Raw genomic sequence first — 23,703 nt, forward strand, 5'->3', positions numbered from 1 at the left:
TTTCTGTTGCCCTTACCCTTACTCAGGTCACAGGCTATTCCAGCTATCTTTGGGCGAGAAGTGGGGTACACTCTGAGGTGGTTGCCATCCAATCATAGAGCAGATACTGTAAAAACAAACAACCATTCGCACTCACATTAACACTAATAGGCAATTTAGGGCCTTCAATTAACGTGTCTTGCATGTTTGTGGAATGTGGGACGAAACCAGAGTACCCAGAGGCACTGGGAGAATATCAAAACTTCCTGTGTGTCTGTGCGTGTGTGTGTGTGTGTGTATATACATATGTATATACACGCACACAAATACATGCATATACATACACACATACTTCCACAATTGAAGCCCGAAGTTTAACTCTGTATAAAGAAATTTCTTTTTTTTGTCTCACTGTCTGAAGTCAAATCAGACTAAACCTCTCCTGTTTCAGGTCAGTTAGGATCACCAAAATTATTTCATTTTCAGTTTGCATGTTCTTCCCGTCCCTGGGTGGGTTTTTTTCCGGGCACTCTGTTTTCTTCCCACATTCCAAAAACATGCAACATTAATTGGACACACTAAATTTCCCCTAGGTGTGATTGTGAGTGCGACTGTTGTCTGTCTCCATGTGCCCTGCGATTTGCTGGCAACCAGTTCAGGGTGTACCCCGCCTCCTCCCTGTTAACAGCTGGGATAAGCTGCAGTACTCCCCGCGACCCTAGTGTTGCATGTTTTTGGGATGCGGGAGGAAACCGGAGCGCCTGGAGAACACCGACGCAGGGGAGAACATGCAAACTCCACACAGCCGGGGCCGGGATCGAACCCGGGTCCTCAGAACTGTGAGGACAACGCTTTACCAGCTGAGTCCACCGTGCCGCCATGTACAATAGAGATGTATATATTTATATATACATGTTGCTTGTGACTTTTAAGACTGATAAATGCACAAGACAGTATCAATGTTAATAGCTGTTCAATGTTTAAGTGCAATTTTGATGTTTTTTATGTATTCAATCTCAGTTTCTACTCACAAAAATGACAGTTGTATTTGTGGATTTGATGACTTCAATATTTATAAATATTGTACAACAAAAACTAATGCAATTAAGTCCTTCCCGGTACTTCCGGGAAGTCTAACTCATGTTGCTTGTGTTTTTACCAAACGCTTTGTGATGTCCTGCGTTTTTCTTGGGAAAATGGTCAAATAAGGAGATGTGATGTGTTATCCCTCAAGCATTTAAATGATGACTGAATATCTCTGGTGATTTTTGTTGAGATTTTCATTAGGATAGTCTACTTTATTATTACAGAGTCAAATATTCATATTAACCTGTCCTATGTCCCAGTGCAATTTTGTTCATGTGTGGCTGACAATACTTAAGCAACAACAACAAAATTTATGAACAAAAAACAACTTTATTTATAAACTTGGCACATTAATTCATAAAAAAAATAGAACTATAACATACAGCAAGTAGTAATATTAAATTAAATAATCATATTTTACAGTGACTAAAGAACAACAGTAACCTCATCGGAGGAATGGAAAAAGGTGACAGATTCGTTTAGACCGGACAAAGCTTCTGGCTCGGAACTCTGGGGCCTTGACAGAGATCTGCGCCCTCTGATTCCTTGCTACAACTCTTGTGAGCGTTGACCTGTGGGCCAAGGAAGATTTTATTCTGGGGAAAATTACTTCTACTAGAAGAATAATGTTGGAATCCATAGTGGAAAATATCAGGCTCCCTTCTGAATCTGGACCCTCTGAGTTCCATGTCCAGTCAGTATTTTTCCCCCCACAGCCTCAACATAACTCAATTTATATGTGACTAGCTTCTGCATCTGGATTTAAATTTTTCTACAACTTCACTGAATCTCTTCATTTACTCCGCCAGGAGTGGGCGGAGACGTATAGTGCAAAAATAATAATAATAGATTCTGGGGTCAGGGTAGAGGTCTTCACCCACTGACTTGAAAGTACTGGTTATGAATTGGGAACATTTTGGATTTTGATTCTGCTTGGAGGTCTGCAGCCTCAGTTAGAAGGAATCAGCTGTGGCAAATATCTATCTACCTTCTAGAACGGAATTATGGTCATATGTATACACCCTGTGAACAGTTTTTCCAAAAAACTCAGCAGAAACCTTCATGACCCAAGAGTGGCCAATTTCAGCTGGGGTGTCAGTCCCCCCCCCCACCCCACCCAACGCTTCTCTCAGAAAGTCTTCAGAAAAGGACAGTAATCAGCAGTGAAACACAGTTCAGATCCAGCTACCTCCTTGAGCTGGATTTTGGAGTCTCGCTAACATTCTCTAACAGTTCTTTAACACCCATCAGGCTTGCTGAGCCTCAGCAGTGTGGTTGTCACAGGGCCCCTGAGTCACCTCCAGGACCTTTTGGACATTGGCGAGCCAGTTTTTAAGGCCTACGATGACCTTCCTGCCATAGGACTTCTTAGCCCAACCATGATTGTGGATCTCGTGCTGAGGCTGTACAGTTGTCAGGACCACCTCCGGGTAGAGTTGCTGGGCCATTTGGATCAAAATCGCTGTATGGCTGCGAAAACTCCCTTTGACTTCGTATAGAGGCTCGGCGACGTTTTCCGGGTTTCCCCAGTCTTCAATCTGGTAATGTTCAACCTTCTGAATATGCTGGTTGAACACCACGTTCTGGGAGTAGATGTCCTGAAGCTGCTCGGAAAAGTTGAAGCCCTTCACGGCGTAGTCTGGCATTTTGGTAGGCAAGAAGTTCAGACCGTGGAACGCCATCTGTGGGGATGCAGGGTAGATCAATGAGGATGTATTTATAAAAATAAGGCCCAGGGACCGTTTCTGGAGCAGGTGTTCAAAAATGTCCCGAACTGTCTGAAACCCTAAAAATATATTAGTTTTTGTACCCTTGATATTGGACTTTTCCATATTGGAAACATAACGTTTGCATTGTTTGATGATTTCTCTTTTATTACAGTTTCATTTTCCAATCCCGTTTGAAAGTGGTATCAAGTTACTTGGACTTCAAAAGAGTTGCAAGCAAGAAACGAAATACAGGAAGCTCAATCTTTTGAGATAAATACAACGGATGTGAACTGACATTAGTAAACATGATTAATAAACCGCAGCTTGCAGTGTGAGACATCAACAGCAGCTCTGAAAAGATGAAGCAATCATCATCATTAATGACAATGAGCCTTACTGTAAACGATGCCACAGAGTACTAAAAGTACTGTAAATGATGACAAATTCTCTTGGCTCGTATGCATTCAAATCAGGACTCAGCACATTATCCTCATCTCCATGCCAAAGCATCACGGTGACATACAAACTGATATTGTTTGATCTTTTTTTTTTATCTTTCGGCATATGACAAATGCAGGAAGTGCCGTGAGTTTGCTTCCAGTGTTCCTGGCAGCACATTGAGTGGCAGCAGTCGCCCATTGGCATATGAATGTGTGTGTGAGTGCCTGAATGTGAGGCTTTGTAAAGTTGACAAACGATCACAGGGACCATAAAAGCAACACACTCACATTCACAACTATGGGCAATTTACAGTCTTCAATTAAACTACCTTGCATGTTTTTGGAACGTGGGAGGAAACCAGAGTACCTGCAGAAAACTCACACAAGCACGGGTGTACCCCACCCCACGATCCGAGTGAGGGTAGCAGTACAAAAAAATAATGTACGAATGAATGAATGAATAAAGATATTGCTCAAAGTGTAAAACAAACCTGTTTCCATTCATTTACATTCTCAATAACAGGAAGTGGTTTGTTGTGATGCATTATGATAAGCTCGGAATTTGGAAAATTTTTGTCCCAAAACGTCCCCACACTGTTTATTGAGACATTATTGCGGTTTACCCTCATGAGTGAGGGCATCTATTAGCCAGGCATACTTACATATTCGCGGAGTAGATGCTCCGTTTGCAGGATAAGGACGCTCATTATTGACTTGAGTCTGGAGAAGGCGTCCTGGCAATCGTTGGCCTCGAGGGGCGCCGCGTGACATTGAAATGCCATGAACGTCATTAGCAGCGCTAACCAAAAGGGCAAATTAAGACACACACTTAAATATTAAAAATTAGGTGATTCAATCTAGATAGTAAAACAGTTTCTCTTTTTTTTAATAAAGGTAAAAATAATATTTGACCGTTAGCGTTTTCATGTGCAAAATATGGTACGAAAACATTTATTTAATCAGAAAAGCATTTTCTGGTAGTAATAAATTCACTGAGTGCCCAGTAAAATGTTGGTGCACAATTTAAATCGCACAAAATTACAAATTTGTATTTTAAAACAAATATCAAGAGGAATCAAAACCATTTGTAAGAAAAGAAAGTGACTTAAAATAATTACTGTATTTTTCCCCCCTCAGTGGTTAGATTTTTGGAGTTTTGAAGGACATTGGTGATCATGTAATTCAATGATGTGACACTAAATGCATATATTTATATATTAAAATGTTTAAAAATTGTAAAGGAAAACAAAGTATTTGAAAACAATTACTCAATGGTAAGGTCTTTTCTAGGGTTAACATTTTTTTTCAAAGTACAGTAAGTATATAGGAAAAGAGACCTATGTGTAAAATAAATAAATACATAGACAATTAGCAAAATTTTTATAGAAAAGTAAATGTAAAAAGCAAACGAAATATTTGTACGGGCAAAAAATTACAACATAGACTAGTATTTTTTCATTGGTCAACATTTTTGTTGTGAATCACAGGTAATGATTGAATGATTTAAAAAAAAAAGATTCCAAAATAAAACTTTAAAAGTTTGAAATAGCAGTATTTTTTTCAAGTCAATTTTTCCAAAAGTGGAAATTTGAAGTAATTCAGAGATGAAATTAGTTAAATTGCTTTTTTTTTAAAGTAAAAAGGTTAAATGATGAAGATAAAAAGGGCATACAATAATAATTATTTTCAAAATGGATATTTAGTTCTTACCCAAGTGCAGTGTCTTGAGCCTGAAAGCCATAGCTTCTGTCCAACAGTATTCCTCACGCCACTTGTGTCTTTTTATGACCTGACCTGCCTTTAAGGAAGCTATCTTATATGTACACATAATCATCATCATCATCATCATATTCATATTGGACTAAACACTCCCAATGACACACCAAAATTCCAAGACGTGACCACTTGCAACACGTGTCAAGTGTCGTTTCACTGACACATCAGCGTCCACCTACACACAGGATCGCCCAAAATTCACTTTAAAGATCGCCCAGAATTCACTTTCTACTGTAATCTAAAAATATGGATCTACGCTTCATTTCTTTTTAATTTCAAATGTGCTTGTTTTGCTTATTTTGTGAAATCAACATTAAAAAAAACCCAGATGATTTCTGTTTTTATTGTTTCCTATGGGTGTACATAGTAGACCCCTACTGATACTGTAGTATTTATGGGCATGATAATGTTATAAGTGATGAAGCTCGTTGATAATTTTATATATATATATATATATATATTCCACTCCCTTTAGATTTCCACGTACTTCCGCGATGTAGTCTGTCCGATAAAGATAAAGTCCTTTGAACGCCTTGTGCTGGACCACCTCAAATGTGTCATAAGTCCCCAGTTGGACCCATTGCAGTTTGCCCATCGAGCTAATGGGTCTGTGGATGATGCCATCAACATGGGTCTACATTTCTTCCTTGAAGATCTCGACAGTGAGGGAACCGATGCTTGGATCCTGTTCGTGGACTTCAGCTCTACATTGACCGTAATATCATCATACTTGAACTCCTCTCCACCAAACTTCTCCAGCTCAGCTTCTCACCTGCCATCTGCCAGTGGATCGAGAACTTCCTGACAGGCAGGACACAACAGTTGATGCTGCGGGACACCACCTCATCCACATGCACTATCAGCACCCGGGCACCCCAAGGTTGTGTCGTCTCCCCTGTGCTCTTCTCACTCTACACAAACAACTGCACTTCAAGGGACCCGACTGTCAAAATGGTGAAGTTTGCAGATGACACCACAGTCATCAGGCGATGAGTCTGCGTATCCACAGGAATTGATGAGACTGGAACTTTGGTATGGCCAATACAACCTGGCGTTGAACACTCTAAAGACTATAGAAATTATTGTGGATTTCAGGAGCTATCCTTCAACACAACTGCCCCTCTATCCATCCATCCATCCATCCATCCATTTTCTTTGCCGCTTATCCTCATGAGGATATCAGGAATGCTGGAGCCTATCCCAGCTGTCAACGGGCAGGAGTAAGGGTACACCCTGAACTGGTTGCCAGCCAATCGCAGGGCACGTAGAGACAAACAGCCGCACTCACAATCACAACTGGGGGGAATTTAGAGTTTCTAATAAATGTTGCATGTTTTGGGAATGTAGGAGGGAGCCGAAGTGCCTGGAGAAAACCCACGCAGGAATGGGGAGAACATGCAAACTCCACACAGGCGGGTCTTGATTGAACCCAGAACCTCAGAACTGTGAGGCCAACGCTTTACCAGCTGAGCCCATTGTGCTGCCTCAGGTGCTTCTCACTCTGTTCAACTGTCTTGATTCAAACGTTCAAGTTCTTGCGAATTACAGTCTCAGAGGACCTGAAGTGAGAGACGGACATCAACTCCATCCTCAAATAAGCCCAGCAAAGGATGTACTTTGGGCTTCTGAGGAAGCACAGCCCTTTCACAAGAGCTGCTTAGATGGTCCTACACAGCGGTCAGCCTATCAGTATTGTGTACCTCCATCACAGTCTGGTTTGGGGCCACCACAAAAAAGGACAAGCTCCGACTGCAACTTGGGGCCACCACAAAAAAGGACAAGCTCCGACTGCAACAGACAATCAAAACCGCTGAACAGATTGTTGGCGGCACCCTACGCCCCCTTGAAGATTTGCACGCCACTCGAACTAAGACAAGGGTGGGCAGGATCCTTTCGGACCCTAAACATTTTGGCCACCAGCTCTTCCATCCTTCCATCGGGTAGGCACTACCGATCAATGCAAATCAAAGCTAGCAGGCATTGAAAACGTTTTTTTTTCCCCCTCTTTAAACTAAGTCATTCCATTCTTGATCGGCGAACATACTATTTTCTGCCTTGCGCTGTTGTTGGGACACACACTCACATCCTGCTGGTCAAATCAATATTAGTATTAATAATATATAGTGTAGACTATCGCACGATTCATCACTTTAAATTTCTTCCTTTGCACAATTGGCATAGCACTGGTCTATAACGGTGAACCACGAATGGGTAAAGGCAGTCTGTATAAACTTAACTTAATGTGGGGCGTTGAAGCACTAATTGCTCAAAATGCTAGAAGACTGCATCTTTGCACAACTGTGACTCTTATAAGGTTTAGTTTCCTATTCATTGAAGGTCCATTGTTCTTCGTTCTTGTTAGTTTGTTTCTTCTTCTTCTCAGTGCTCAACATGAATATTGTACCAGGGTGGCACCAACTGCCAGAGACAAATTCTTTGTGTGTTGTTACATAGTTGGCCATTAAATCTGATTCTGATCTTTGAGTTTCCACTGCAGTTTTTTTTTTTTTAAGTGATGCGTGTCTTGGGTTGGAGGATTCAGGGTTCAGGCACCGTGTCATGTGTTTCATAACACATTCCACTTGCATAATTAGCAGTTAATTGACAGTCAGTATGCTAAAACGCAAACCTGATACAGATTTTTGCCAAAGGTGATGCAGTACAGTATGACTTTATATTTTGTGTTCTATTCTCATGCAGTATTTCTGTTTGATTTTTTTTTTTCAAAAATGTGTTTATTGTATTTACTTTTGTATACCCAAGATAATTGAATTATTTTCTAATGTCTTTTCCGCCCAATATTTCTTTGAAATAATTTTCATGTGGTATAAAAAGACAAAAAAGACACCCATCTTTCAAGTTCCCATACCTTTTATTGGAGTTACATTGCACAATACTCAAAGTCATTGAAAATGTACCCAAAAAGCATCAGACATATCCGCCAAAATCAAGCTTGTGCAAATAAGACAAGTTATTGACCTCCTAATGGTACTTTGTCTTGTTTGTATTTTTTTTTTTTTTTACTAACTTGTAAAATGCTGACCTATTAAAAAAAGACACTTAACCACATGCTTTTAGTATGTTGGCTACATTTTTGAGAACTGCATCCCGCCAAAAACCTGAACGTGTCAGTAGGCAATTTCCGCGTTGGGCTCCTGAAAGGGATGGGGGGGGGGTTCAGCCCTCAGTCGGGTGTCGGGTCCATCCTCTGCTTGTTGAGCATGTCGCTCACACTGGCGATGTCCTCTTCGGGTACCTCCCAAAAATAAAGACAACTTAGTTTTCTATGATTCCATTAAACCCTAGCAAAAACTTAATTCCCAAATATGGATCATTCGACCATCCATTTTCAAGCTGCTTATCCACACAAGGGTCGCAGAAGTACTGGAGCCTATCACGGCCACGACGGACTACACCCTGAACTGGTCGCCAGTCACCCGCAGTGCACATATTGCCAACATCGCTGAACGGGAATTGAACCCACGCTGCCCACACCAAATTCAACCCCCATTAAAATTCTAATTCTTGTTTGAAATTTTAACTCGCAGCTTCAAACCCTACTTTGGAAATTTGAGTTTGAAACACTATCCCATGCGTCACATCCGATTGCGAAACTTCAACCCTCGTTTAATACCTGAACCGGTCTTCAGAGCCGAATTTGAAATCCTAACTCTTTCTTCACAGCTGGATTCGAAACCCTTTACCATGCTTGACACCCTAATTCAAAAGGCCAATACCGTCTTGGAACCTTAAAACCTTGTTTTACATTTGAAACCGACCCCATGCTTGACATTTTAATTTGAAACCCTTTACCCATAAGGACATTTTAAGTCTGCATTGAACCCAACATCATTAGTCTATATAAGAATAAGGATGTTTAGGTATATTTCTGAATTATTATAGTTTTTATACAGTATTATCGAGTTATAGTACTATACTGCTAAGATTACAGTATAAGGAAGTAGAGGTAGGGGTAGAAAAAAAAAGTTTCACTTCTTCCTACTACTTTTTGAGTATGCATAATTTGTGATTTTCTGATAATTTTTTGTTTTTCTGTGACTTGTTCACATTTAAAACAATACATTTTATTTAAATCAAAATTAATCAGAACAATAAAAAGATTTGCTGCAATCTTAGCGGGCCATGTCTGTGCTGCAAAAGTCTCCTTCGTAAAACCTGGGAAATCTCAGCTTCCGGAACTCTGAGAGGTAGAAACTGCGAGTTTATCAGGAAGGCACACACAAACGTACACATAGGTCAAGACTGACTCAAAAATTCACTCTTAATTTCAGTGGAATTAAAAAACAAAACTTTGACTAATCCATTGAATAGTCGCTTCCCATTTCTATTCGGATACTAATCGTGGCTATCATTCGTGAGTCACGCACACAGTTCTATTTCTTCCCCTTTCCGACTTTTTCTAATTAAGTGCGAGCGCTCGATGAGGGACAACCTCAACTTCCTTTAACTTGGGCTGTTGCGACAGACCGACAACTCTATAGTCTTCCACCTGTGGGAGTTGGGGGTGTCACTGCTTGCGTTGATCACAGGCCACTAGAAGCGCTAACATTAGCCTACTCCATGCTAAAAATACATACACACCCCACTTCCTGTAATCACGGCGTTCCATGACACCACTCGCATCTTGCACTTGACGACTTACAAGGGATCTTGCATCACCACAATGGGCAGAAAAAAAACAAACCACCTTCAATTTCTCACGCAATTCAACAAATGTTCGGCTTTTCGAGGAAAACAACAACGATTTAGTCTTTACTAAGCCAAACGTACATTTTTTTTGTAATGATCAAAAACAAATGTACCAGTTTTATAAAAATCAAAGATAACTTCTTTTCCTTTCTGCTTGTCCCGTTAGGGGTCGCCACAGGGTGTCATCTTTTTCCATCGAAGCCTATCTCCTGCATCTTCCTCTCTAACCCCAACTGCCTGTCTTCCTTCACAACATCCATCAACCTTCTCTTTGGTCTTCCTCTCGCTCTTTTGTCTGGCAGGTCCATCTTCAGCACCCTTCAACCAATATTCTCACTCTCTCGCCTCTGGATGTGTCCAAATCATCAAAGTCTGCTCTCTCGAACCTTGTCTCTAAAACCTCCAACTTTAGGTGTCCCTCTAATGAGCTCATTTCTAATCCTATCTAACCTGCTCACTCCAAGAGTGAACCTCAACATCTTCATTTCTGCCACCTCCAGTTCTGCTTCCTGTTGTTTCTTCAGTGCCATAGCCTCTAATCTGTACATCATAGCCGGCCTCACCACTGTTTTATAAACTTTGCCCTTCATCCTAGCAGAGACTCTTCTGTCACACAACACACCAGACACCTTCCGTCAGCTGTTCTAACCTGCTTGGACCCATTTCTTCACTTCCTTACAACACTCACCATTGCTCTGGAATGTTGACCCTAAGTATTTGAAGTCATCCACCCTCGCTATCTCTTCTCCCTGGAGCTTAATTCTTTCCCCCTCCAGCCCTATGATTCACACACATATATTCTGTTTTACTTCGGCTAATCTTCATTCCTCTCCTTTCCAGCGCATGTCTCCATCTTTCTAATTGTTCCTCTGCATGCTCCCTGCTTTCACTGCATATCACAATATCATCTGTGAACATCATGTTCCCAGGGGATTCCAGTCTAAGCTCATCTGTCAGCCTAACCATTACCACTGCAAACAGGAAGGGGCTCAGAGCTGATCCCTGATGCAGTCCCACCTCCAGCTTAAATTCTTCTGTCAAACCTAAGGCACACCTCACTATTGTTCTGCTGCCATCATACATGTACTGTACTATTTTAACATACTTCTGTCACACCAGACTTACGCATGCAGTACCACAGTTCCTCTCTTGGTACTCTGTCATAGGCTTTCTCTAGATCCACAAAGACACAGTGTAGCTCCTTCTGACCTTCTCTGTACTTTTCCACTAGCATCCTCAAGGCAAATAATGCATCTGTGGTACTCTTTCTAGGCATGAAACCATACTGTTGCTCGCAGATACTTATTTCTGTCCTGAGTCTAGCCTCCACTACTCTTTCCCATAACTTCATTGTATGGCTCATAAACTTTATTCCTCTATAGTTCCCACAGCTCTGAACATCACCTTTGTTCTTAAAAATGGGAACTAGCACACTTTTCCTCCAATTCTTCAGGTATTTTCTCGCCCGCTAGTATTCTGTTGAATAAGTTGGTCAAAAACTCCACAGCTACCTCTCCAAATTGCTTCCATACCGCCACAGATGTGTCATCAGGACCAACTGCCTTTACATTTTTCATCCTCTGTAGTGCCTAACATCTCACTAATCATTGACACTTCCTGGTCCTTCACATTTGCATCTTCTACTCTTCCTTCTCTCTCATTTTCTTGATTCATCTACTTCTCAAAGTACTCTTTCCAACTATTTAGCACACTATAACACCAGTCAATACAGTCAAGAAAATAAGTATTTGAACACCCTGCTATATTGCAAGTTCTCCCACTTGGAAATCCTGGAGGGGTCTAAAATTTTCATCGTAGGTGCATGTCCAAAGTGAGAGAGATCATTTCAATAGTGAAATCCAGAAATCACAATGTATGATTTTTTTAAACAATTTATTTATGTGATACAGCTGCAAATAAGTATTTGAACACCTATCTATCAGCTAGAATTCTGACCCTCAAAGACCTGTTAGTCCGCTTTTAAAAGTCCACCTCCACTCCATATGTTATGCTCTTATCAGATGCACCTGTGTGAGGTCATTAGCTGCATAAAGACATCTGTCCACCCCATACAATCAGTAAGACACAAACTTGTAACATGGCCAAGACCAAAGAGCTGTCCAAAGACACCAGAGACAAAATTGTAGAACTCCACACAACTGGAAAGGGCTAAATTGACAAGCAGTTTGGTGAAAAAAGGTCCACTATTGGACCAATTATTAGAAAATGGAAGAACCGAAACATGACACTCAATCTCAATCGGAGTGGAGCCCCATGGAAGATATCACCTCATGGGGTCTCAATGATCCTTAGAAAGGTGAGGAATCAGCCCAGGACTACACGACAGGACTTGGTCAATGACCTGAAAAGAGCTGGGACCACCGTTTCCAAGGTGACTGTTGGTAATACACTAAGACGTTATGGTTCGAAATCATGCATGGCACAGAAAGTTCCCCTGCTTAAACCACCACATGTCAAGGCCCGTCTTAAGTTTGCCAATGACCATTTGGACGATACAGAGGGAGAACGTTTTGTGGTCAGATGAGACCAAAATAGAACTTTTTGGTCATAATTCCACTAACCATCTTTGGAGGAAGACAAATATGAGTTCCATCCCAAGAACACCATCCATACTGTGAACCATGGGGGTGGTAGCATCATGCTTTGAAGGTTTTTTTCTGCACATGGAACAGGACTGCACTGTATTAAGGAGAGGATGACCGCGCCCATGTATTGTGAGATTTGGGGGAACAACCTCTTTCCCTCAGTCAGAGCATTGAAGATGGGTGGTGGCTGGGTATTTCAACGTGACAGTAGCCCGAAGCACACAGCCAGAAAAAACAAGGAGTGGCTCCGTTAGAAGCATATCAAGGTTCTGGTGTGGCATAGCCAGTCTCCAGACCTAAACTCAATAGAAAATCTTTAGAGGGAGATGAAACTCCGCGTTTCTCAGTGACAGCCTGTGTCTGCTCTAGAGAAGATCTGTGTGGATGAGTGGGCGAAAATCCCTCCTGCAGTGTGTGCAAACCTGGTGAAAAACTACAGGAAACGTTTGACCTCTGTAATTGCAAACAAAGGCTACTGTACCAAATATTAACATTGGTATTCTCAGGTGTTCAAATACTTATTTTCTTCACTGTAAATTTCCATCTCTATCCTTTATCACTCTTACCTGCTGCACATCCTTCCCATCTCTATCCCTCTGTCTGGCCAACCTGTAGAGATCCTTTTCTCCTTCTTTCGTGTCCAACCTGGTGTCCATGTCGTCATATGCCCCTTATTTAGCCTTCGGCACCTCTACCTTTTCCCGACGTTGCATCTCAATGTATTATACTTTCGCCTCTCCTCAGTCCTCTCAGTGTCCCACTTCTTCTTCGCTAATCTCTTTCCTCGGATGACTTCCTCTATTTTGGGGTTCCACCACAAAGTCTCCTTCTCCCCTTTCCTACCAGAAAACACACCAGGTACTCTCCCGCTTGTCTCTCTGATCACCTTGGCTGTAGTAGTCCAGTCTTTCGGGAACTCCTCCTGTCCACCGAGAACCTGTCTCAACTCTTTCCTAAAGGCAACTCAACATTCTTCGTTTCTCAGCTTCCACCACATGGTTCTCTGCTCTACCTTTGTTTTCTTATTCTTTCTTCCCACCACCAGAGTCATCCTACACACCACCATCCTATGCTGTCGAGCCACACTCTCCCCCACCACTACCATACAGTCAGTAACCTCCTTCAGATTACATTGTCTGCACAAAATATAATACACCTGTGTGCTTCTACCTCTGCTCTTGTAGGACACTCTCTGTTCCTGCCTCTTCTGAAAAAAAAGTGTTTACTACAGCCATTTCCATCCTTTTTGCAAAGTCCACCACCATCTGTCCCTCAAAGTTCCTTTCCTGGATGCCGTACTTACCCATCACTTCTTCATCGCCCCTGTTTCCTTCACCAGCATCGCCATTACAAGATGCACCAATCACAACTCTCTCTCTGTCTGGGATGCTCAGAACTACTTCATCTAGTTCCTTCCAGAATTTCTCTTTCATCTCTAAGTCACATCCTACCTGTGGGGCATAGCCGCTAATCACATTATACAAAATACCCTCAGTTTCAAATTTCAGCCTCATCACTCGATCTGATACTTTTTTCACCTCCAAGACATTCTTAGCAAGCTCATCCTTTAAAATAACCCCTACTCCATTTCTCTTCCCATCTACTCCATGGTAAAATAATTTAAACCCTCCTCCTAAACTTCTACCCTTACCACCTTTCCAACTGCTCTCTTGGATACCCATTATATCACTCTTTCTTTTAATCATCATGTCAACCAACTCCTGAGCTTTTCCTGGCATAATCCCAACATTCAAAGTCCCTACTCTCATTTGTAGGCTCTGTGCATTCTTCTTCTTCTGCCGACGAATCCGGTTTCCTCCTCTTCTTTGTCTTCGACCTTTGGTAGCTGAATTTTCACCTATGCCCTGCAGGTTAGTGGTGCCGGGGGCAGGCGTTGTTGACCTGGGCCACGACAGATCCAGTATGGAATTCTTTAGATGAACGCTCATATTTATTTGGTACAGTTTTACATCGGATACCCTTCCTGACACAACCCTCTGCTTTTATCCGGGCTTGGGATTGTCCTAGACATTGCCCTGGCTTGTGCCTCCCATAGGGCTGCATTAAAAATCAAAGATAACTAACGTAGATATTTTTGCATCAGAAAGTTTAGTCCTCAATGAGGAAAAGCGGTATAGACAATGAATGGATAGATGAACGTGGGGTACAAGTTTTGTTAACATTTAAGACAAATTAGGGCCATTTTAGCTATCTTAGTTTTCTATGAACCAGGTGTGTTTGTTTTTGGTAAAATAATCATACTTAAACATCAATGTTAAAATATCAAAGACAATTTATTCTTCAATCCACCTAGCATGCATGTTTTGTAAATAAATGGCTATTTAGTCTTCTACTGTTTTGTTCTTTCTAAATAAAAATCATTGACAACCTCAAGTAAACAAGACCTCAATTTTTAAAGTCATTTGTAATGAAAAAAAATACATACACCGAGTTGATAAACTGCAAAGACAAATTAGTGTGACTCGACATAGATTTACATCAGAGACTATTCTTCAAAGAGCAAGAACTGCTCGTATTGTATTGGGAAAAAAAGAAATTCCTTTGAATGAATGTACACGCTTCCGTTTTCTCAGCATCAAAAAAAGTTGAACTATATTTTCCAATGTGCTCGTCACCTAACTGATGAGTCAAATTTGTGGAACGTGACCGGTCTACTCCCGGATGACAAAACAGAAGCCTTCAACAAAACAGCGAGTTAGGTTTTCGAGTCACATCCGAAATAACGATTGGTCACCAGTTATCTTCCTAGTGGAATCACGATGTCCACTCACCAGAGCGTGGTCGAAGCTGAAGGTGCTGATGTAATAGGCGGAGATGTCGCAGTCGGCTAACGGCTGGGAGATCTGAGCCACGATGCCGCATTCGTCTGAAACAAACAGAAACTTGGGGAGTCCGTCTTTAAATGATGGACGATACCAGAGAGCACTCGCTCACCGAAGCCCAGCGGTTGTCCACCGATGCGCACCATCCTCCACAGTTCCCCGGAGGAGCTGGTGAAGAGGAGGTCAGCAGGGAACCTGGATGCATTTTGGAAAAAACTTTTGCAGTCTTCAACCAAGCCAATGGATGAGTCCACATAAATGACAATTTGGAAACATCTAAAACCATTTGGACCGTTTAATGCACCTGTCTCATATATTTTCACATCAAAGACAACTTTGAGTCCGAAATGAACCTAACATACATGCTTCTGGAATCATAAAAAATGCTGTGGAATCTTCAGTGAAGCTAACCCAAGACTAAAGTTTTAGTCTTCTGTTAACCAAGTGACTTTCAAACATTGTGTAGGCCCCCCCACCCCCCTTTTTGAACATTAAGTGTTTCCACACACGACGGGGGAGCTGACACAATCTGCAACCCCCGTCATGACAACACCATGCACACCTTAGGGGGTGCCCCCCAGTTTGAAAACCACTACAATAACCCGAAGGGCATGTTTACCTAAGCATGAAAGACTATTTTTAAACAGCCAAGACAATTTCAACCTTTAAAATTAACCTAATATATGTTTTTAGTATTTGTTGAAAAAAAGACAACTTAGACTTCATTGAACCTAAAAATCCTGTTGTAAACTTCAAAGACAATTTAGTCTTCAGTAAAGCTAACACATTTTCAACAACAATTTTGCCTTCTATGGGCCTATATTGTAAATTTTGCCCTTTGCATTGACGGGAATTTAGACCTTGATAAAAGACCAAAGTTCTGGGAAACATCAGAGACCCTTTGGAGTCATCAATAAACTTAATGTATGTGTTTTCATCATAGCAATCAGTTACTTACTGTCTTTGAGCATCTGTGTCCATGACAAGGGAGACATATCCATCAATGAGGGAGAAGGAGAAGAACTTTATCCGGTCTAAGTCTGGCCTGGAAGCTGACGCATCATCTTCTTTGGGACTAGACAAACACAAAACTGTCTTCTTATTGTTCTTCATTTCTTCTCACAGTTTCACTTAGAAACGTGGAATTGGCCGACGGATAGAAATACGAAAAAGTCTCAAGAAGCCATGCCCAAAAAAAAAAAAAAAAAAAAAAAAAAAAAGAGCAATTTCATGGCCATTTTGGTCATTTCCAGTGGTCCTTTTAGTTTTTGTAATTGGGTGTGATTTGAGCATGGTGGGGAAACTTTATGACTCATCTAACCGCAAAAATGGTTTAAAAAATTAAGCCCCAAAAGCCAATATCACTTGGCCACATGGAATTTGGTAGACATCACTAACACAAAAAAAAACAACAACAACTCAAAAAGGCATAGAAAAGACAGAATATCTTTACAATTTAATAGGTACAGTAGTTGGAAGACAAAAGTTGTCAAACTTTTTTCTTAAATGCCGCCCTCAAAGAAGGCAGTTTATAGCCCAACCGACATCCCTATATACATTTTAAAATAGATATTATGAAAACTACATATAATATTATTCACTTCAATGTCTATATAAAAAAAAAAAAATGAGCAGAGAGCGTGTCATTCATGCGCAAAGTTGTAGAAGTTTCACTTGACATCCCAGTGGCGGGCATATTGCCTGCAACGCCATTTACAGCTGTTACACTGGGACAGTTTCCTTCGACTCACGCTGAGCCACCTGCTATGGCAGATGAACAAGAGAGATTTTCAGATTTTTCTTACACCCCTCTGAGACTGACGAAGAGAACCTCTCAGAAGCAAGTGAAGTGACCGGGGCCATATAACTTTATCATTTTGAGCCATATTAGACGATATGCGGATCACTTCTAACTAACAACAGACTCACCAAGAGATTGACTAGGAAGACGAGGAACCCGATCAAATATTCAAAATCCGCATTTTCCTATCGTTACAAAGTTGTGACCCACTTTCATATAAGTTAAAAATAATCTTTCTTCTTGTTGTTTAAAATAGACTCTGAAAACCTGTACATTTATATAATATTTTAAAATGCCGCTTCAAATGAGTTTCCTGTACCATCAAAGGCACAGTGTTTGCCATGATGTTCACCAGCCACAGCCTGAGCTGCACTGTATTTGTTTACGCTTAAACTACTGGCTAAATAACATGAAGGTAACATTTCTTGTCGCTATATTCCTTGTGAAAAGTAGTACACCTTTATACTGTAATGGAAATATCAAGATAGGAATACATTTTTTTTTTTATTTTCTCTGTGACCCACCAAAATGGGTCCATGAACCTTCTTTTGGTCCCAACCCAAAAGTTGAGAATCCTGCTTTAAAGTTTGGAAATGTTGTCCAATTCCTAACAAATTGTAATTACATATACTGTACCTGTACTAGTCAGATGGACGTCACAAAACGTATAATTCCGTGTGGTTGGGACATGGAATCAAAATTTGGTGAGTCGCAAAAAAACAATAAAATAAATCAGCCACAAAACATCTTTTATGTGTAAACAAATTTTTAAAAAAGTAATCGCTTCATTTAAGTTATACACATTTCATTTGGTATGCATTATACAGATACTGGCCACAATAATGGGAAAGATGCTGTTCCTCTGTTACCACATCTTGATCTATGCTTCCATCTCCTGTTGCATGAAAAGCAATGCAGTCTTACAGTCTGTGTTCGTCTGTCTCACCTGCCGGAGTAAAACAACACGTCGATGAGCGTGGTGGCAATGGAGGGCAGCGTGTCCGGGTCCAGGGACATGACGCAGAACCGGTTCTGGGGGATGACCACTGGGTGAAGTGTGGGCTGCACGGCTGACAACAAAATAGGAGGGGGAGGGTTGGTGACACGATCCATTTATTTTCTTTTTGGGTTATTATGACACCATATTTGCCAAAAAAATAAATAACCGTCATCAAAACCTTTAATTTGAAATGTAACTTTGTGTAGTTTGTTGACAATCCGTATGGTATTCAATTTTCTATCTCCAATTGATGATTTAAAAAATGGAAAAAAAGTGACACGAAACATGGAAAGCAAAACAATTACTTATATTGCTCCTGGAATGATGCAAATTTCTCCATTGTCTGACCAATAAAGGCTCATACTACAAATATTTAGTAAGAAAAATAATAATACCAATAATATAGTTTTAACCTACCCACGTTCTGCTGTGACGTGTGCAGTGACTTACGAATATATTTTCAGTTCAAACGTGGCATCCTATGTGGAGGTATTATTGTATATTTATATCTATAAGGCCTGTGATTGGCTAGCAACCATTTCAGGGTGTACCCCACCTCCTGCCCGATGACACCTGGGATAGGCTCCAGTACACCTGCGATCATCGTGAGGATAAGCGGCTCAAAAAAATGGTTGGATGGATATCTCTACAGCTGTATTAATTAGCCTATTTTGTTGTTTGAAGTTGGTTACGCTCCACGAAAACGCAGTTGCAGCCACACAAGTGACAAGTGTACTGTATCACCAAATCATTTCGTTCAGTGTTTTTTTTTTTTCTTTTTTTCTTTGTGGGGTGAGGGGATGTTTCTTTGCAATTGGCATGGCTTTTACATAGTCTTCACTTATCCACTCCTCGTTCTCCCTTTGTCACACTTTGGTAAAAAGTGTAGCGTATTCGCTATCACGAAGTGATGACTTTCAATGCGTTGACACCGGACGCAAGGAGAACATTCGAATCTGCGACATGGCAGCTCCCGGGCGTAATGGAATAGTGTGCACCAAGCAACTGTTCAATAGATCCGTTGGTAATGTCATACACTGGATTTTTTTTCGACTCTCCCAAAATCCAGAACAATCAATGTTATGGCCATGACGAGTCAACGTTCAGTGATTTTCGTAACAAATTACGGATGTTCCGCAATGTTTGGCTACTGATTTTTTATTTTTTAAAAAATGAAAGCAGGCGCACAGGAATGAGTTTGGCTGTAGTATTTAATTGGTTGGGGTTCGCGTGACTCGGACATTTGCTGAGTGCTAGTTCAATAGTTCATTATGATACGTCAGGTCCCACAAAAGAAAAATTAATGGACATTTACAATGTACTTGTATTTGTACTTCCTGCCATGTAAGACGCGAGCAGACTTAGTATAAAGAGCTCTCACCCTCTTTGCCATTCTTATGGAGGCCGTTGGCGACGTCACAGCCGCGGACAAGGAGTGACTCTCCCACGACCTCACGGTAGATGTTGAACTCCTCCTCCAGAGTGCTGACTACTACCGACAGGTCCTTCTCTCTCACCTGAACAAAAAAAAACATCACATGCTCCTTGACCTCACTGAGAACTATTAAAACTGTATCTCCTCTTTGGGAAATGACAAATTTTAGCATATTGAGTCTTGTAGTGAAATTTAGGGATAATGCAGGATGAACTTAATTTGACCTATTGTCGTCTTTTGAATTGCGACAAAGTTATTGGTTCAGTGCTTCATTCCCGCCCCCTAAATAATCTGTTTCTAGTGTTCTTATTTTCTTGCAACATGGCAACTGCCCACTAACAGTGATGTGAAAAGTGTTTGCCCCTTCCTGATTTTTTTTTTTTTAATCACCCAAATTTTTCCCATCATCAAAGAATATAAATATTAGTCAACGGTGAGACAAGTAAACAGAAAATGCAGTCTAGAGAAGGAATTCTGGCCAGAGTTGTTAGAATTCATGTTCCATGTTGTTGACTGCTCTTTTGTGACCTTTTGGATGAGTTGCCAGTGAACTCTTGGAGTCATTTTTGTCCAACCGGCCACTCCTGAGAAGGTTCGCTAGTGTTCTGTGTTTTCCCTATTTGTGAACATTGACTGTCACTGAGGTTCGCTGGAGTCACAGTCACAAAGTTTAAGTAGCGTAATAAGTTTTTGAACACCAGCAGATCTCAATTACTTACTTTCTGATATGTCCCTAAAATTCTCGAGAGCTCAGTATGATGCCCAGCTTTTGAGGACCTTTTGGTTTTCTACATTTTGACAAGCAGGTAATATTTACAGTTAGTGATTTCTTGATTGAGAACAAATGTGGTAATATCAGGACTGGGTGTGGGTAGAAAAATTAAACTCAGCTAAGATAAAGCACAATTTTAACACCGAAACCAATCACTTTCTTGAGCATGTAAGTTTGTATTTTGTAAATCTCACTTAATAAAAAACATTTAAAAACTCCCTTTTGTGTTTTAATTTATTGGATGATGGAAAAAAGTGTGATTATCATGCAAAAGTAAAAAACATCAAGAAGGGGCAAAAAACTTTTTCAGACCACTTTTCTTGGATAAATCACTAAAATATGAATGTGTCTAATTCCCCCCCCAAAAAAAGACCTATTTGAATTATTCTTCAAATGAGAACCCCCTTCAGTATCTTTAGGGCAAATTGAACATTGTGTTGTGTGGTGATATGGCACTCACACACAAAAAAAATCTGAATTTCATCTTTCAAAAAAAAAAAAAAAACGTTTTTGTTACGATTCTTATGTAACTAGTGGTAGAACAGTTGTACTAATTTATACAAAATCCAAGGTGAATGATGTACTGCTGCCATCTAGTGTCCGTTTCTATGGAAATTAAAATTGCTCTTTACCCAAATCCTCTGGTGAGGAGTGGAGTCAGCCCCCTTCTGAAGTTTATGGTGCGGAAAAAAGGAAGAAAAAAAGAAAACTACATCTTTGGGATTCGATGATCAAATCCTAAAAGAAGTTTTTTTTTTTGCATTAAATGAGGAAATATCTGTTACTATAAATTATGCATTTAGTGCATTTGTTTATAGGGAAAATATCAACCCCCTCCCCCCAAAAAGAAAAAAATGATTTCATAAACACGTTTTCACAAAAAGATGACATTTAGGATAGGATACAATTTTTTTCCTACCAAAATGTATTTGAGTGACTCGTTTTTTTCCTCAAAAAAAGACAAAAAAACAACAACTCTACTCATCAAAAAAGATTGACTTAAAAAAGTAAAACAAATGCATATTTGGAAAAAAAAAACTTTGCTTACAATTTCTTTTCAAAAATCAACTGTGACTTCATACACCAGAAGGATTTTATGAATGGTTTGGTTGAGGATAAAGCCCAGCACAGTCGGTGAGCGGTTAGCACATCGACTTCACAGTTCTGAGGACCTGGGTTCAAAGTTGGCCTCACCTGTGTGGAGTTTCCATGTTTTCCTCATGCTTGTGTGAGATTTGTCCTGATACTCTGGTATCCTCCCACATCCCCAAAACATGCACGGTAGATTAATTGAAGGTGTTAATGTGAGGGCAAATGCTTGATCGTTTATATCTGCCCTGCGATTGGCAAGCGACCAGTTCAGGGTGTACCCCATCTCTCGCCCAAAGATAGCTGGGACAGGCTCCAGCACGCCCACGAGCATAGTGAGAAGAGGCAGTACAGAAAATGTATGGATGGATGTGCATAAAGCCAATTGAAGGGTCCCAGTTGGGTGAAAGTGTGGGCTGACCAGGATGAAGTCGGTCTGATAGGTGGACAGCATGAAGACGGAGACGTGCTGGCGGGCGAGCGGCGCGATGACTGACTTGGCGATCTTGGTGACGCCCAGAGCCTGAGAGTTGACAGAAGTGTTGGTGTTGTTGAGGACGTTGAGCGGCAGCCACACCGAGCTCTCCGTCTGGAGCTGCTCCGAGGACTCCAGCTCTGTGTGTGCAAAATCAACACACTTATCATAATACCACAGATTTTAATGTCTGATATATGAATGCACACACGATTGGAATATCATCCCAGCCACTTGATCAAGCCATCAGACCCACATCGTCTGCCAAAAAATTGATTCCCTCAACAGAATCGGTGATTGGCAACTGGCAATAACTCTCACTGGAAAAGAATCTTGAGTTATTGTCAAGCAATACGGACCAATTTCTGACATCAACCGTACAGGGAGCAAACAGCCCGTATCCAGGGGCAGATACCCAATACATCCACAACACCCCTAAAGGACTCCCAAAGGGACACGGTCGAGTGCCTTTTCCAAGTCCACCAAACATGTACAGTTGGTCCACTGTACCAAAGCTAGGGCAAAACCCAGACTCCTCCTCCTGAATCTGAGATTTGGCTTCGTGACGGACCCTCTTCTCCTGAACCCCAGAATAGACCTTACCAAGAAAGCTATGGAATGTGGTCCTTCTATAGTTGACGGACAACATCCCTCCTAAAAAAAAAGGTAACACCACCCTGGTCTGCTAGTCCTGCGGCACTGTTCCTGATGTTCTTTTTTTTTTAATACAAGTTTTTCCCCACACTTTTATATACATACAGAGAAAGAAAGAAAAAAGAAAAGAGGGGGAAAATGGAGAAAGAAAAAAAATACAATTAATTTACATTAATTAACAGTGGGATAATAATACCTTTGTAAATGACAGAATAGGAGGGTTTCCCTCATCTCCACTTATCTGATCTAGTAGGTCATCCCCAACCAAGTTCATATCCGTAAGTAAGGTAAGAAATTAACCTTAAAGGGAAAACAATAACAATAATCATAGTAGTCAAAAAAAGAAGAAAAATACCACCTCAAAGTACCTTACAACAAATGTTCCAAAAAATATGTACAATGATTTACATTTTCGCTTCAAGTAAAAAAAAAAAAATAATAAGTTTCAAATTTTCTTGGTATTGGAACCCTTAGGTGATACCTGTTATGACAACACAAGATGGAATACATATGAGTTAAAAAAAATTGACCTGCACAACATGCTAAGAAAATGGAAAGATAATAATAATAAAGAAAACAACAAAAGCAATAAGTGGTGGGAAACAATGAACAAAATTAAGATAAACTTGATTTCACATTATGTAGTAACATCTTTTGATGTTATGGCATATTTTGTCCAGTTTTCCCAATGTCTTCCAAACTTGTCTTGTTCTTGCCTCAAGATGAAAGTTAACTTCTCCATTTTAAAGATATCTTGGACCACTTTAATTCAGTCCACAACTGTGGGAGTATCCTTTATCAACAATTTCTTGGTAATAGCTTTTTTGCTTGCTAGTGACAAATACTGTATACATAATCATTTTCTGGACCCTTGACAGTGTCCGGTATTAATCCCAAGCATAAGGTTTCAAATTTGAAAGGAATCCCAACTGTCATAATTATCTCCATGTTTTGGTTAATGTCTTTTCAGTATTTTAAAACGATTGAACAGTCCCAGAACACATGAAAATTTGTCGTCTTATTAGGTTAGGTTATCTCTCCAGCAGGAGGTACTTGCATCCGGTGAGATCCTCTGAGCTGGAACTTAAAAAAATAAATAAATAATCCAACTACATTTTTCCACCCAAATTCTATCCATCTTAGAGCAGAAGTACTTTTCCACTGGTTGGAGATTATCTTTTTCCAAGTTTCCACTTGCACTTTCATGTTACTTTCCTTTTTCCATTTCTCTTTTATATATATGGAATCATCACCGTCTAACTCCTGTAATATTCTATAACTCTTAGATATGTTTCCACCCCCTGGGTCTGACTTATAAGAAAGAAGGA

The 23,703-nt window shown here is 40.5% G+C and overlaps 2 protein-coding genes across 2 annotated transcripts in view; both read right to left on the bottom strand.

The window, feature by feature from the left end:
• Positions 1 to 264: 264 nt before the first annotated feature.
• Positions 265 to 5,308, bottom strand: LOC133499810 (uncharacterized). The gene is made up of 3 exons (XM_061818167.1): positions 4,925 to 5,308; positions 3,877 to 4,013; positions 265 to 2,747 (listed from the first exon to the last, which is right to left on the bottom strand). Exons 1-3 carry the CDS (start codon positions 5,067 to 5,069, stop codon positions 2,313 to 2,315), a joined length of 717 nt encoding a protein of 238 aa, XP_061674151.1. The 5' UTR covers positions 5,070 to 5,308; the 3' UTR covers positions 265 to 2,312.
• Positions 5,309 to 7,843: 2,535 nt separating this feature from the next.
• castor1 (cytosolic arginine sensor for mTORC1 subunit 1) overlaps positions 7,844 to 23,703 on the bottom strand; it is a 32,476-nt gene continuing 16,616 nt past the window's right edge. The window contains exons 3-9 of the mRNA XM_061818161.1: positions 21,668 to 21,861; positions 19,332 to 19,467; positions 17,897 to 18,020; positions 16,108 to 16,224; positions 15,262 to 15,344; positions 15,099 to 15,193; positions 7,844 to 8,246 (exon numbers count right to left, since the gene is read on the bottom strand). Of these exons, the coding sequence (XP_061674145.1) occupies positions 8,175 to 8,246; positions 15,099 to 15,193; positions 15,262 to 15,344; positions 16,108 to 16,224; positions 17,897 to 18,020; positions 19,332 to 19,467; positions 21,668 to 21,861 (821 nt within the window). The 3' untranslated portion in view covers positions 7,844 to 8,174. The remainder of the gene's footprint in view (positions 8,247 to 15,098; positions 15,194 to 15,261; positions 15,345 to 16,107; positions 16,225 to 17,896; positions 18,021 to 19,331; positions 19,468 to 21,667; positions 21,862 to 23,703) is intronic.

This window comes from Syngnathoides biaculeatus, chromosome 4 (genome assembly GCF_019802595.1).
Source record: "Syngnathoides biaculeatus isolate LvHL_M chromosome 4, ASM1980259v1, whole genome shotgun sequence".
Taxonomy (NCBI): Eukaryota; Metazoa; Chordata; class Actinopteri; order Syngnathiformes; family Syngnathidae; genus Syngnathoides; species Syngnathoides biaculeatus.

Coding starts and splice junctions, on each gene's coding strand:
- LOC133499810 (XM_061818167.1), bottom strand. CDS start 5,069: ATGAATATGATGATGATGATGATGATTATGTGTACATATAAGATAGCT. Junction 4,014..4,924: donor GCTCAAGACACTGCACTTGG/GTAAGAACTAAA, acceptor CCTTTTGGTTAG/CGCTGCTAATGACGTTCATG. Junction 2,748..3,876: donor AGCATCTACTCCGCGAATAT/GTAAGTATGCCT, acceptor GCATCCCCACAG/ATGGCGTTCCACGGTCTGAA.